The 16,322-nt window shown below is 39.8% G+C and overlaps 1 protein-coding gene across 3 annotated transcripts in view; it reads right to left on the bottom strand.

The window, feature by feature from the left end:
• SLC2A9 (solute carrier family 2 member 9) overlaps window positions 1-16,322 on the bottom strand; it is a 222,614-nt gene that overhangs the window by 90,886 nt on the left and 115,406 nt on the right. For 2 of the 3 annotated variants that reach the window (XM_048848860.2, XM_048848861.2), the window contains 2 exons: window positions 11,646-11,821; window positions 6,250-6,360 (listed from right to left, as the gene is read on the bottom strand). In XM_048848860.2, coding sequence (XP_048704817.1) covers window positions 6,250-6,360; window positions 11,646-11,821 — 287 coding nt within the window. The remainder of the gene's footprint in view (window positions 1-6,249; window positions 6,361-11,645; window positions 11,822-16,322) is intronic. The other variant, XM_075128030.1, reaches the window with a different exon arrangement.

Genomic DNA, 16,322 nt, shown 5'->3' with positions numbered 1-16,322 from the left:
TGCTGTAAATTTTTAAAAAACAGTAATACTGGCAAAGGGTATTTTCTCATTACAGTCTGTATTTACTAGTAAAAAAATAATAATTGTAAAAAAGCTACTTAGATTTCACAGTATCTTTCATTCCAAAGATTTCCAAAGTGCTTCACAAACTGAATTCAGCTGGACCGCTCATGTAAATGAAGTTACTAATGCAAGCATGTATTGCACAACTGGATCTTTGAATTGATAGATAATTAATAGTTCATCAAGTGAAGACTCCCTACCCGACTGAAAATGTAGGGGACATTTAGATAGGGAAAACATGGCAACCAGAGTTTGTATGCGACCAGAAGTCTTGAGTTATCACCCCTATTACTTTATTAAAAATACTATGGGATATTTAATGAGCACGCATGGCTAAAACCACTGTTTCTCTACATCTCTCTTAAAAAAAAAAAAAAGCAGTAACGTCAGCAGCACAGTCCTCCATAACCCTGTACTCGGACACTGATTGAGCAATGGCTGAGAAGAAGTGTGTCATCTACTATATTGAATCACTGAGACCACTTCCCGCAGCATTTAAATGTTCCTCTGGTCTTTCATTCAAATACTGATACAGCATGTGCCCACTGAACTAGTGGGATCATAAGTGCTGGAGCACACAATGGTATGATTCATGAAAAAAATCTACAGACATTCTAGACAGGAGTTTCAGTCTGGGCATGAGCCTGGGAACAGTGGTATTTGCAACAATATCTGCATTTCAATTTTCAAGTTCTTGTTTGTTTATGTGACCATTGGGATTTCTACTCTACAGAAAGAGTAACAGGGCTATAATTAAAGCTTGCTAATAGCAAGCAAGCAAATATATTAATGTAATGGCTATGTATTAATGAGATAATATTTGAAAATGCTTTGAAGAGACAGTGCTATAAAGGGGCAAATTAATACTATAATTAGAGTTACGATTTTATCCCGGAGATCACGGAGAGTCATGGAATCTGTGACTTACAAAGACCTCCGTGAGTTCAGCCCCGCGGTTGGGAGCTGCAGGATCCTGCCGCCTCCCACAGCGGCAGGGAGCTGCAAGATACCCCTGCCACCTTAGGCAGTGGGCCCGCAAGCTGCCAGCAGCCAGGGGCAGTGGGGGTACCCCGCAGGTCCCCGCCACTACTGGCAGGGCGGGTACCCTACAGCTCCCCACTGTGGCAGCAGGGCAGAGGGACCCCTGCAGCCCCTGGCCGCTCCCCACTTTGGCAGTGACAGAGGGACCCCTGCAGCGGTGGCGGCAGACTATGGGGAGGGGGACCCTGCAGCTCCCCTCTGCCACGGGGGGGGAGGGGAAGGAGCAGAGGGACCCTGGATCTCTGAGCCCCCATGGGTGGTGAGGGCCTCAGAGCTCCGAGTCCCTTCCAATTTTATCATGGATATTTTTTAGCAAAAGTCAGGAACAGGTCATGGGCTCCAGTGAAGTTTTCTTTATTGCCCATGACCATGCTCACAAACCGGGTAGAATTAGTGGGGGAAGCAAAAGTGGATGGGAATCTGGGAGGCAGTGACCATGAGTTGGTTGAGTTCAGGATCCTGACGCAGGGAAGAAAGGTAAGCAGCAGGATACGGACCCTGGACTTCAGGAAAGCAGACTTTGACTCCCTCAGGGAATGGATGGCCAGGATCCCCTGGGGGACTAACATAAAGGGGAAAGGAGTCCAGGAGAGCTGGCTGTATTTCAAGGAATCCCTGTTGAGGTTACAGGGACAAACCATCCCAATGAGTCGAAAGAATAGTAAATATGGCAGGCGACCAGCTTGGCTTAATGATGAAATCCTAGCGGATCTTAAACATAAAAAAGAAGCTTACAAGAAGTGGAAGGTTGGACATATGACCAGGGAAGAGTATAAAAATATTGCTCAGGCATGTAGGAATGATATCAGGAGGGCCAAATCGCACCTGGAGCTGCAGCTAGCAAGAGATGTCAAGAGTAACAAGAAGGGTTTCTTCAGGTATGTTGGCAACAAGAAGAAAGCCAAGGAAAGTGTGGGCCCCTTACAGAATGAGGGAGGCAACCTAGTGACAGAGGATGTGGAAAAAGCTAATGTACTCAATGCTTTTTTTGCCTCTGTCTTCACTAACAAGGTCAGCTCCCAGACTGCTGCGCTGGGCATCACAAAATGAGGAAGAGATGGCCAGCCCCCTGTGGAGATAGAGGTGGTTAGGGACTATTTAGAAAAGCTGGATGTGCACAAGTCCATGGGGCCGGACGAGTTGCATCCGAGAGTGCTGAAGGAATTGGCGGCTGTGATTGCAGAGCCATTGGCCATTATCTTTGAAAACTCGTGGCGAACGGGGGAAGTCCCGGATGACTGGAAAAAGGCTAATGTAGTGCCAATCTTTAAAAAAGGGAAGGAGGATCCTGGGAACTACAGGCCAGTCAGCCTCACCTCAGTCCCTGGAAAAATCATGGAGCAGGTCCTCAAAGAATCAATCCTGAAGCACTTGCATGAGAGGAAAGTGATCAGGAAAAGCCAGCATGGATTCACCAAGGGAAGGTCATGCCTGACTAATCTAATCGCCTTTTATGATGAGATTACTGGTTCTGTGGATGAAGGGAAAGCAGTGGATGTATTGTTTCTTGACTTTAGCAAAGCTTTTGACACGGTCTCCCACAGTATTCTTGTCAGCAAGTTAAGGAAGTATGGGCTGGATGAATGCACTATAAGGTGGGTAGAAAGCTGGCTAGATTGTCGGGCTCAACAGGTAGTGATCAATGGCTCCATGTCTAGTTGGCAGCTGGTGTCAAGTGGAGTGCCCCAGGGGTCGGTCCTGGGGCCGGTTTTGTTCAATATCTTCATAAATGATCTGGAGGATGGTATAGATTGCACTCTCAGCAAATTTGCGGATGATACTAAACTGGGAGGAGTGATAGATACACTGGAGGGGAGGGATAGGATACAGAAGGACCTAGACAAATTGGAGGATTGGGCCAAAAGAAATCTGATGAGGTTCAATAAGGATAAGTGCAGGGTCCTGCACTTAGGACGGAAGAACCCAATGCACAGCTACAGACTAGGGGCCGAATGGCTAGGCAGCAGTTCTGCGGAAAAGGACCTAGGGGTGACAGTAGATGAGAAGCTGGATATGAGTCAGCAGTGTGCCCTTGTTGCCAAGAAGGCCAATGGCATTTTGGGATGTATAAGTAGGGGCATAGAGAGCAGATCGAGGGACGTGATCGTTCCCCTCTATTCGACATTGGTGAGGCCTCATCTGGAGTACTGTGTCCAGTTTTGGGCCCCACACTACAAGAAGGATGTGGATAAATTGGAGAGAGTCCAGCGAAGGGCAACAAAAATGATTAGGGGTCTAGAACACATGAGTTATGAGGAGAGGCTGAGAGAGCTGGGATTGTTTAGCCTGCAGAAGAGAAGAATGAGGGGGGATTTGATAGCTGCTTTCAACTACCTGAAAGGGGGTTCCAAAGAGGATGGCTCTAGACTGTTCTCAATGGTAGCAGATGACAGAACGAGGAGTAATGGTCTCAAGTTGCAGGGGGGGAGGTTTAGATTGGATATTAGGAAAAACTTTTTCACTATGAGAGTGGTGAAACGCTGGAATGCGTTACCTAGGGAGGTGGTAGAATCTCCTTCCTTAGAGGTTTTTAAGGTCAGGCTTGACAAAGCCCTGGCTGGGATGATTTAACTGGGAATTGGTCCTGCTTCGAGCAGGGGGTTGGACTAGATGACCTTCTGGTGTCCCTTCCAACCCTGATATTCTATGATTCTATGTCCGTAACTTTTACTAAAAATATCCATGACAAAATCTTAGCCTTAATTATAATCATTGTATGTTTGTTTTTCCTCAAGGATCACATCAACCTATTATTACTGGGCTATTATTCCCAGAAGGTAACTTAAAGGGACACTTTCTATTTGAATTTTATGTTCCTGTATTAAGGATATATTGTGAATTGAATGTTTTTTAGATTCTTTATCAAAAAATAAATATTATGGTTTTTCTTCTCTCCCGTCTGTTGGGTAGACCCAAAACAGTACTACCAAATGCTCTGCTGTCTTTTTATACAACAGTGTGCTGCCTGTATAACCTACTGTAATTGCATCATGGATCTTTTAATGACTAGTCCACAAAGAGGATAAAAGTCTACTGTTGCTATCTGACAATGGAGGTACTGTAATTCATTAACTCACTTGGTAGGGACCTGTGCGGTGGGTTCTATTCCTGATGGTGACCTGGTTTCAGTTTCATTTTGTTGCTATTTGTAAACACCTAATTGCAGATTCCTGTGGAAGAGTGTGCTTATGAACTCCCACCCAGAGCAGTGCAGGAGAGTGGTGCAGTTTGTCATCAACAAAACAGTGAAACTGACCATACATAAAATGCTGGCAAATGCATAAAAGAAACAAACTTGGGGAAAAAGAAAAGAAAAGAAAAACATACCCCCTTCAATCTCTTCCAACTATAATAGGCTTAGGAGTTACTTGGAACAAGAGAAGGTATAACATTTTCAAATGGCAATGTAAAATTCAAGTTGGTGTCCCTTGGAACAGGAACAATAAAATGTGCCAGAGGATTCTTGAAATAAAACTAAGTCTATAAAGCAATGTTTCAGTGTATCTCAAAAGAGCATGTTTGAAAAGTTAGAGATTTCCATACATCAGTATTTCCAGAGGCACAGCAAGCAGACTGCATATAAAAGAAGGGAATTAAAAATAACCTTGTGGGCATGAGAAACTTACTGAAGAAATCACAGATACCGGGAACTAACTTAGACATTTCTTGTTAGATATAAGAATGTATTCTGAACATGCCCTAAAAACTGACTGTATGGAACCCACTGAAAAGACAACAGACCCTCTTTATAGAATGGCTTTTATATCATCAAACCTTCTCCGTGTAATTTTCAGTGCCAGAAAACAAAAGGTCAGCATCCTCCCCATATAAAAATATCTGCCAAATCATTTTTTGTGTTTATCTTAAACAAAGAAATATTAAAATAATGTCCCATTTATTTAAAAGAGTGGCTATGTATCTAAACTGAGATCATCACAAATCTAAATATAGATGTGTGGAAAGGTACAAAGATCAGGAGAAGGCCTTTGTGACATTTAAGATCTCCTTATGTCCCGTACAATATGGAAATAATGTTGATAGCTTGATTTTAGTATAACATTTAAGGGGCCACAAAACACCTGTTTATCCTACTAGGATGGATTTTTTGCCAAGATTGTTTCTCTGACATTTAAAAATGCTTTAAATCCCAACATGATTATGTAATATTGTTTTAATAGTATTAGAATATATGCAGATAAAGCTTTAATTAAAAAGTATGAAATTTACCTTTGCAGTTAATCTGTTGATTTGCAATGTCACATTCCAAAAACATTTAAATGTTTTAATTATAACAGTGCAAACAAAAATAAGCTTACACTAACAGTGAGCAATTTATTCAACTACTGAAAGTTCCTTCGGTTTTATTTTGTCACAATAGCGTATCATGTTGTCTAATCAAGTTTGCTGGTGAGGGTGGGGAGTAATGAAAATGTATGTGGCTACTACTTCTCCATCAAAAGTTTATGGGGATTTTTTGCATTTGAATTCAGTATACATTCACGGCACATTATAGATTCTGGTGCTAAAGAGCTTTGTATTCGCTACCACTGAAGGAGCCAGAAGTGAAAACATGGAACTTTGGATCCTCCACATCATTGTGGTTGTTTTCCTTATCTTCCCATCACTGTGTAAAATGAATGGCTGGTGTATAAACAAACATTTACACGTACGCCATGCAAGGTGAAAAATTTTGCTTGATACTCATTAATCACTATGGAATAATTGTCACATCACCACTTTTTGACGGCTTTCTGAAGTCCAAAATGACTTACCTTTTTTACCTAGCCCAACCCTGAATTGGGATCTTGAGGATAAACTTCTCCATGCTCTTCTTTCTGTTCATTTACATGGAGCAGTTTCACAACTCACTATCTGGATAAATTTGATCCTAAAGCTGTTGCTATATAGTTTAAATGTCATTCTGGGGTATATACACCCTACAGAGTCATGGAAAGTAGGTCTAGAATTGGACTCAACAAATGGTATTTTCAAGCTGTTGAACTTAATCATCAATATATGACTGCTGATAAAGTTTTTAAACATGAATAAAGAAATAATACATCAGTAACATAATATTAAATAAGTAATTTTAAGGGGGTTATTTATCATCAAATGTACACATATCCAATTTATCACTCAACTTACGGAAGAAACAGCAGACAAAATCTCAACAGTGCTGGTGCTCAAGGTAACATAAGGGATCAGTTTAGGACTTATCCCAGCTTCCCTGAAGATGCTATTTGTGTAGTACCAGATCTATATTAAAATACAAAATAAATGCTTCATTAGCTGTCATAGTTTGAAAAAGAGGACTTGAACATTTAATTTGAATATATAAATAGAAGATTTTAAAAAAAGCCAAATAATATTGCACGATGAGCTGCCTGAAAGTGTTGAAGTGACTATAAATCTTAAATTGGGGCACATGATTGATGTATAATTTTTTGTTTCTTCACTCACAAATCAAGAACTTTGAGCAAAAAATGGATAAAACCTAAAAGGCAAATTATAAAAGCTGAAATACAATATTGGGTCTAATTCTGTACTGCCTTACGCCTTGTGAGGTGACCTGTAATATTTACACCTGTGCATAATAGACTGAAAAGGGGGAGTAAAACACAACCAAGTCACTAAACTAGTATCTTACACCCACTCTGCACAAGTGCAAATGGCTACACAAGATGCACGGCAGTACAGAATACCTAGGGCCCAACCCAGCAAGGTACTGATGTGATGGCTGACATCTTGGCCAACACTTTGCACACTGAACTGGAGGACCCCCAGAACTACAAGCCTGAGCTACTACAACTTGGCCTCTCTAGTTCGGGGCTGTATCAACTCATCTCCCCTATGGACTGGCACAGAGTGGGACTTTAACACACATTCACCAGTGGGTTACACTGAGTGCCCGCAAGTGGCCCACAAGTCAATCAAAGGCATTCAGTATCTTGATGAATATGGCCCTTGGCAAGTAAATGACAGCACAGAAATATGGCACATTCTAAAACCTCTACAGGCCAATAGATTTTTGGGAAGGGCTGGATGAAGCTGATTTGTATTTTCTACAGTTAATAAGGACTGCTTTCTACCTAGACGGTCGTACACCATGTAATGTGCTTGTGCTTTAAAATAATGTGTCTGGGCAATACCAAAGCATCAGCTACTCTTCAGAGAAGTGAAAACTGTAAACATTTATTTGAAATCTGAGATTCTTGGACAGAAGGAAATGAGACAAAGAAAATCAGATGCCAAAACATGCAATGTGATTAGCGGTTCTACCGTAAAGCAGAAACATCTGGCGGACAGAGAGAAGGGATGTATTTGATTACCAGAGAAGGAGAAAAATAACGGATTGCTAGAAGGATGTGAAGTCTCTAAAATAAAGCCCGTCACCTGCCATATTGAAAATGAAAGCCATAAACAACATCTTGGCATGTTGAGTGAATGGGCTTGAGAGAGATTGACAATCCTCCCACTCCAAACAAGATGCCAGCAGACGACCAAAGCCTCTTCAAAGGGAAGCTAAGTTTAATAAGCCCAGTGGGGCATATGAACCTCACTGAGGGGAAGTCAAGCCTGAGAAGTCCACCAAAGCACCTGGGTCTTAAGGGATCCTAGTGAGGGTGTCTGAACTCAAGCAGCCCAGAGAGTATGTGACACCACATTCTGACTTGGTGCCTTGTGTGGGTGGAGCTTAGAAGAGTATTACCATCTTGTTCACCCAATTCTGACCCGTGGACAATATGATTCTATTAAAAAATGGTTCAGCTCAACTAGACATGGCAGAAACAAAGAGCAAAGGGAGCATTCATGTCCCTGTGCAATTCACATGCCAGGGAATAACTGTTTGAGAGAAGAATAACCAGTGCCAATGATTTATTTTAGTAATCTGGATAAAATATTTCAGCATCTTTGCCCTTAAACATAATTTACAAAATAAAGTTAATCTTTGTTGATTGTCTATCAGAAACTTTTTATCCCTCAAAATTCTATCTTAAAGTTGCACATGGTGTATGTTAAGCAGTTTGAAATTAATTATATTAAATATGAAGCAGGAGAGAAAAGGAACAGATCAAATTCACCAGTGATGAGAAATTATATTCACTTCATTTAGTTTTGTGTGTACTTTAGGGCTGAGATACTTTATTATTAATTTATATTTTGAAGTTAATTCCTTGTCCATGGTATATAGATTTATCATATACAACTTTTTATTAACCAGTAGAACTAATACAGCTTTCTTTTGAATACTGTGATTGATTGTTTAATGATTCACCATAATTACATCTAGTAGTATGATCATCAATGTCTTCATTATAGTTTCTGGTGCATCTAGAAAATAATGTACTTGGTGGAATTAAATGGTGAGATTTTTTATTACAAGATAAAGCCTTAGAAGGGAATAATTGCTAGATATACTCCTCAAGATACCAGCTGGACAATTACAGAAGGCAGCCACTTGGTAATCTCCCCTGGGAATGATCTGAAGCTCTTGGATAAATGTGGAAGGATCAGTCCAATCTTTTTTCTGACACACCCATCTGGGCAAGACATATGGCAAGCCCTGCCTGGCTAGTAGGCCACCACAGGCCAGCTGGATCTTAGAGTTTAATATTATGAAGGATTTTCACATTGTAAAGAACTCCCAGTTGAAATCAGAGAAAAATGTTAATCCACTTAAAATACTGTGTCTGTGTGAGAATGGATTTATTGAGTGCTTGCGACTGAGTAGGCAAAATACTTGCTCATGGGCCAAATCCTGATTGCCACATAGTCCCACTGATTTCAGTGGGATTCCTATGGAAGTTATGTCAAGTCTGTAAGAATAATGGTTGCATGGTTGAGAAACAAAAGGCTATACTTATTTTTTAATTCTCTCTCAAAATTAAAACAACGTTATCTCAAGAAACCTGCACCAGGAGAGGGTGGGTGCCTGCATGCGCACAATCTTATTTTCCTGCCCAAAGGACAGTAGCATCTTTCTCTCTCGGTCCCATTGTCCCAACTGGGGGCCTAATCCAAAATCCACTGAAATCAACTGGAGTTATTTGCACTGGCTTCGGTGGGGTTTGGATCAGGCCCAATCTGAGAAAACAGTATACACCATGCAAGACATCATATACTTGCACTGTTCTACTTTTAGATCCTATAGGGAAGAAAGAACCTGCTTGTTCTTTGTGCCCTCCTATATGATGAATAATCTGTAGATTCCAATAGACATTAAAATGGCAATTTCCACGAGATAACGGGATTCCAACATATGCCTAGGTGTGAGGACACTTTCTGTGTACCAAGAGATTTTTTCAGAAATGCTTAGCATTCCTCAAACTAAGTCTCTGATTATGTTTTCAAGATTACAGTGGATGTTTATACTGGTGAAGAATTCAAAGCTCAGGTATGCACATGTACAGAAGCACGGTCCTGATTTAGCAAAGTATTTAACCATATTCCTAACTTTAAGTAATCGATGGAAGTATGCATCCACTTAAATTTAGGACTGTGCTTAAATACCTTCCTGAATTTAGTCTTAAATAAGGAATTCAAGGAGACATATTTCCCAAGTGAGAAATGAACATACTGGATAAGTTACTGTGAAATATGATTGATGCAAATAGTGTAATTAAGTTAAAAAAAACAGCTGGGGCAACACTGTCATTGAACATGTGCATGATTTCCATTTACCTCAATGGGAGCCCAGTAAATATATCACAGAGCTGAATTTGGCTATGATTTGATTTTGCAGGAAAAGAGTAGAGAGGGCTATAAAATTGACATCAACCAAAGAAAAGCAGCAGCAGGTATGTCCAGGTACCTCACCCTCTTCTTAGAATGTCTTAAGTTCTTAGTGGCATAACAAAGAAAAGTGAAACAGTGATTCAGTATGTACTTTAGCCAATTTCTATTACACAGCACCTTTCTTGCAGGCATCTCAGAAGGTTTTACAATAATAATAATTTAACTAGAAAATCAGTTTCAAATCGTAATTCAAAACTCAACTTGTGTAACAAATTTTACATAATTGGCAGAATTATATGGAAAAAGAAACAAAACAAAAAATGAGATAAAAATACCTAATTCCTACGATTACAGGGCACTGTCAATTGATATTTCTATATGGAGCTTGATTTCAAAATGTGCCTACCTAAAATAAATGCTGCATTAGTTTTGGAACATGTACAATAGTTTTAAAAAAATTATACCCCACCAGGAAAGATATGGTATTTTGCTCTTAAAGCATGTCATATTTCATTGGAGCTGGTCAATTTTGGTCTTTCAAATATGCCAAAAGTCACACATTTCTCCTTATATCCCTGAAAATATATCTATGGGATTTTTTAAACAATGCAAGCACATAACTTTATTAGTCTGTGTTACTTACTGTAGGTGTCATTTATTTCATTTATAAATTGAGTTGATAAACTGTAACAAAGAATGCGTGACAAGATAATTCCATTTCATTTCATCTCAAAATATCCACAACAAGGAACAAAAAATCCTGTCATCAGCACTGAAATCTTGCAGTTAGAAGAAAACAATACCTACCGTGCTAGGTTTTTTCTAGTGTATCCTAAAAATTGAAGAAAATCTTTTAGACTTCTTTCTCGTATGTGTTGAAAAGTTTTTCTGTTATCTGGGTTACATTTCCAATTCATTATTCTGCAGTACGATCTTAGACAAATCACTTTAGGTAACATTTTCAAAAGTGCCTACGTGACTTTTAAGGTATGTCCACACTGCAGCTAGGAGTGAGCCTCCCAGTCTGGGTAGACAGACTTGCGCTACCGTGCTAAATACAGCAACGTTGACGTTGCAGCACTAAGGGAGGCTTGGACAAGGCATTTGTGCACATGCCCATCCTGCCCCTTGAATCCTAGCTCAGGTGGCTATCCTGAGCCTATGCCAGGGCTGCAAGAGCCAAACCACTATTTTTTGCACTCTAGCATGAGTCCTGCTAATATGAGTCTATCTATCTGGGCAGGTGCCTTGCTCCCAGCTGTAGTGTAGATAGACCCTTAAAGGCTCACTTTTGCAAACTGGGACTTATGCTCCTAAGAGCATGAGTCTTACTGAAAATCAAAGGGACTTAGGCCTCTAAATGCCTAAGTCACTTGTGAAAATGTTACCCCCAGGAGACCCCAATTAGAGCTGGGCAAATAACTGATTTTTCAGTTCACTGGCAGTTAAAAAAAATTGGGTCGGGTTGAACCAAACCCAAAAATTGTGAATGTGAATGACTGTGAATTGCCACTATGAATGAGGGGGGAGAAGGGGGAAGGAGCAGGGAAAGTGTGTGAGAGAGAGAGAACAATGCATACACAATGTCAGGTGTGCCAGAGGGAATGAACAGAACAGGTAATCTTCAAGTGATCCACCCCCGTCGTCCATTTCCAGCTTCTGGCAAACAGAGGTTAGGGACACCATCACGAGGAATAGCAGAGAAATGATAAATTATGAAAATAGTCAAGTATGAGAACATATAAATACTGATTAACAAAAGATGTGACCCATTAGCAGGCTGGATACTGAAAAGGAATACTTACAGCATTTAGCCCACAGAGCTGGTAGCAGGCCATGGTGATGATCACAGTAATGATCTGCCAGTGTACAGAGCGGTTTCTCAGAAGTTGAAGGACAGACTCTAATTTAACATTTCTCTGTGCTTCACTCTCTTCTAATTCATGAGACACATCATCTTTCCCAAGGAAGGTCTGGAATGCTGCAAATGGACAATCGGATACCTTAGTAAGAAACCTAATATGCTTTATTTTAAAAAACAGGTGAGTTTCGCAAAAGTTGAATACATTTAAAAACACACAATGTTTTTCACCTCTTTAGTGTAGCTATTTTGCTCCCTTTTTATTGAGCGTGGCCTAGCTTACCACCATCACTACAATGGAATGCAATTTTGGGGCCCAGTCCTGCAAGCTGCTGAGCTTGCTTGACTCCAGCCAAAGGCAATGGCCGTCGAGGCCATTCAGCATCTTGCAAGATCAGTCACTTTCTTTTATTTTGCATCTTTCATACAAATTCTATCTCCAAAATACTTTACCAAGTCAAAAAAATACAAAAGACAACGGAGGATGTAAACTGAAGGAAATTTTAACCAGGATTTCACAAGTGGTGCTAAACACCTCATTTGGTCCTGACTACCCATGTAGCCAACCAGTTGAGCACCTGTTGACACTCATCATCAGAATGGCAATTTTTGGTAGCATAGGCAAGGTTTTAGTCGGAAGACCAAAAGCAGAGGGGAAAACTACATTACAATGCATAGGAAAGGGAGAAGTGGGACATTTAAAGATGTGATTTAAAAAGAAACAGTTGTGGAGGCAAAGATATATAGGAAGGGAGAATTAATTTCACCTACAGCTACAAAGACTTACATGGAGCTTGACTGATAAATAAGACGACAGGGTCCTTGCCTCAAGAAGGTAACCTTTTAAGAGACTCATCTCGCTCCCATCGAGTCCCAAATGATTTGGAACTTTAGTGACCTGAAAATCCCACCTCTCCAGCTCTGTGATAGTGCAGTAATTTTGATCAGTGGAGGCACTAGAGGCAATTGCCCCCTGATTTCACAGGAAAGAGCCTTAATGTCTGAATTAAATGAACATTTATTTAAATTAAAATAAATAAGAGGTCATTTTATGTACAGCATATAAACGCTTTTAGTTACATAGCATCTGTATTTGTGTGCCAATACATTCTCCTTCCTCCCCTTCTCTTTGTTTATGTTACAATACAATACAGATTCTTTACATTAAAGAAGAGAAAAAACTTAGGAGGAAGTCTGGAATTCACACAGAACTATTTAACATTGATTGTAACAGAGATCTATGCATCCAATGTACCTATGGTATCTCTCTAGCACCTATCACCACAATATCCAGAACAAAGGAGGGATTTTCCAAAGCACTAGCCTAACTCAGTTCCATGAAGGTTAATGGGAGTTTTACCATGGACTTTAAAAAGAGCGATGTTAGACCAAGCAAATGGGTGAAAATCCCACCTAACAAATGCAAGTAGCAATGAGATCAAGAGACTTTGTTTCTGAAGATGAAACAGACTGAAAAGTAATGAGAAAAAGCAGAAAGGTGCAATTATTATAAGCCAAGAAAGAACATACATTTGGGGCTGAAAGATTTTACCCTTCCTAAAACAATAAACAACTTCTTTATGTAGACAGATTACAGCCAAGGATTCAACTCCTTGGTGTATTAAATGGTTGGAAAGAATTACCCAAAGCAGTTAGTATTTTCCCAGTTCCCATACATAGAAAACTGGGAATCTAATTCACACCACTTTCCTTATGTCAGTGTTTATACCTCATTAACATGCATCAGCCAAAAAACAAAAAACCTAAACCACCTTGATGCAATAACAATGTGTGAGGATTTACTGCATTAACTTTTCACTGTGAACAATAAGAGCTTTCTACTGCATTCATGCACAAAACATTTCCAGAAGCATTAGTCACTTTTCAAAGAACCCTTAATTTTGAAGTCGTCCTATGGGTGTGCTATAAATTGCTGATATTTTTATTAAAATCTCCAAGAACATGTCCTGGGGGTTGGCTTCATAACATATATTTAAATGTTTGACACCTTGGAATTATTTCTGCTACAGAGAATCAATTGCATTATAAAGGCTTCTGTAACCAGGCTGTTCTGAACACTGTAGGAAGCAAGTCTCAAAAACAATTATTTACTCAGCAGGCCACTTAAAATTCCTCCTTTTAAGGAAATAATAGCAGTTATTATTATTTTATTAGGAAGGAAAATGATAGCGTTGCTTTGATTTTCCTGAGAAAGAAAAAAGCGGACTTTTGGCTTATTCACATTATTCACAGCTTTGCAAAGTATTATCTACAGAGGCATAATGTGCACGCCACTCTTTTAGACAGTACCAAGGACTTGGATATCTAATAAAGACAGACTCAATCGTCGTGACTCAGTGTAACGCCCACATTCCATTTAAGGTCTAAAATTCCTGGACTGTAGCATTGTCTAGCAAAGAAATAGGCCATACTGTAGAATTTCAATGTTATTAAGAACATCACCCAAATCAAACAAAAACCCCATAATATCAATGTTCCAGGACCTGCGTTAGCTACCAGTTCAGTTCTCAGTGGAATTAAAAAGGACCTAGCCAAAATCTTCAGAACTGTCTAGCAATTTTGGACACCTCCATTTTTTTCATGCCCAACTTGAGACCTCTTAGGGCCTGTCTACATTCAACTAAACACCAGCAGATGGCCTGTGTCAACTGATGTGGGCTTGTGGGTCATAAGCTGTGAGGCTGTGGTGTGGACATTCTGGCTCAGTCTGGGCTCTGGGACCTTCTCCCAGCGCAGGATCCCAGAGCCTGGAATCCAGCTCGAGCCTGAACATCTACACAGCCCCATGGCTGAGCCCCAGAAGCCTGAGTCAGCTAACATGGACCAACTGTGGGTCTTTAATTGAAGTGTAGACAGACCCTTTAAAGAGTCTAATTTTCAGGGCTGGCTGCTGATCACCTCCTGAAAATATGGTGAGTCAAGCTGGGCACCCAAAACAGAGGCAAACAAAAACAGTAGTCACTTTTGAAAATCTTGGGTCATTAGCTTTAACCTATAGCAACCTAACTACTTTGAGAGCTGCATTCTCAAGAGACCTCATCTCTCAGTGCTCCATTCTACCATCCCTGACCAAGAGAGGCATCCGTACAGGATCCCACTTCATTCGGAAGAAAGGGGGCTGCTAGCAGAGCATTATACCTAAAGGGCTTTTTCTTCTGCAACTCACAGTTTTCCCTTTGGTGCAACACAGACAAGGCTATTTTTTAAACCTTCTGGCACACTGCTTAGATTCATCTAATTATGCAGGTCTTTTGAGCAGAGGTAGGTTAATAAACAAATCTTAATTGTTTTGTGGTTAGGGCCAAGGAAGTGTCCTTTTCTCATGGACAAATTATAATTCATTGAATTATACTTTTTAAATGATGTAATTAATTCTTGTTTAAATTATTGTAATGTATGTAGAACTTGGTATAAACTGTAAAAGTAGAAGTAAATCTAGGTATTAGTATATTTAATGACCGACCTACCTACCTATCTCCATATTATATTCTTTATTGTTAAGGATGGTAATATTGAAGAACACCACATAAGGAAGGTAATTAGAAGTACAACATTAAAGAGCTTCACATATTTTTAATGCATCTGTTTTATTTTTTTATTGGTGTAAATCAGGTCAGTGAACAATTTTCTTCATTTTTCCTGTTCTCAGAACTCTCAACATCCCTGTAGGGCATGCAGTCAAAATACAGGTGCAGTCAAGTAAAAAGGAAGCAATCTGTCCACTCTGCACAGGGGGTTTGGTATATTTCTAACCAGAGGAGGAAGTCAAAAATTGTTAATACAGAAAATGATTAATCGAGCACAAGGTAGGAAAAAAAAACATTTTCCTTTCCCTCCCTGCAGTTCAGAATAGAGATGTAACTGTCAACAGCAAAACATCACAAATACGTGAAACACCAGTAAATCAATGAATGCCAACAAACCACTATTTCCCTACATTAATGTATAGTATAGAGCACACTTGTACAATGCTGTATCCTTTCCAGCAGATTTAACAAGATTTTGTGTTACTCAACACTTATCCTGAAATTTCCTCCAACCCCCCAATTCCAATAATGTCAGAAATATAATTTTATACGTTAATAACATTATTTGTTAGGATTTTTCAAGCCTGCTTGACTAAGGAAGAATATAGCTGGAAAAGTGGTAGAAAGCTCAGACACTCGTATCATTTAAACTCAGCAACGTACAAAGATAATAAACTGAAGGAAATAAATCCTGCACTGGCCGGGAGATGGCCAGTGTGCAGTAATGGGGCTTTTCAGTCAGTTATGTCTAATTTTATTAACTTAAATTTTTTAATTTGAGTTGTTGGAATTGCATGCAATAGCAATTTTTGTCCTGGCAAAAAGAAATGATTTGTTTCACTTTTACCCCACCTGGAACACTTACTTTTCCATCTGTGGCTGGCTGGCTTTTTATCTTTATAAGAAAGCTTTATTTTCACTTCTTTCCTGTTGTGCCATAATGACTCAGGACTTATTCCTCTGGCATCTCTTAGACTTCTTTCCCCCTGGTCTTTCATCTCTCTCGGGCAACTATGTGCCAGATACTTTACACTCAAATGCTAGAATCATAATGATTGGTAATAGGACATGGA

Source organism: Caretta caretta, chromosome 4, assembly GCF_965140235.1.
Source record: "Caretta caretta isolate rCarCar2 chromosome 4, rCarCar1.hap1, whole genome shotgun sequence".
NCBI lineage: Eukaryota > Metazoa > Chordata > Testudines > Cheloniidae > Caretta > Caretta caretta.
Note: the sequence above shows the minus strand (reverse complement) of the source record. Positions and strands in the feature narration are given on the sequence as shown.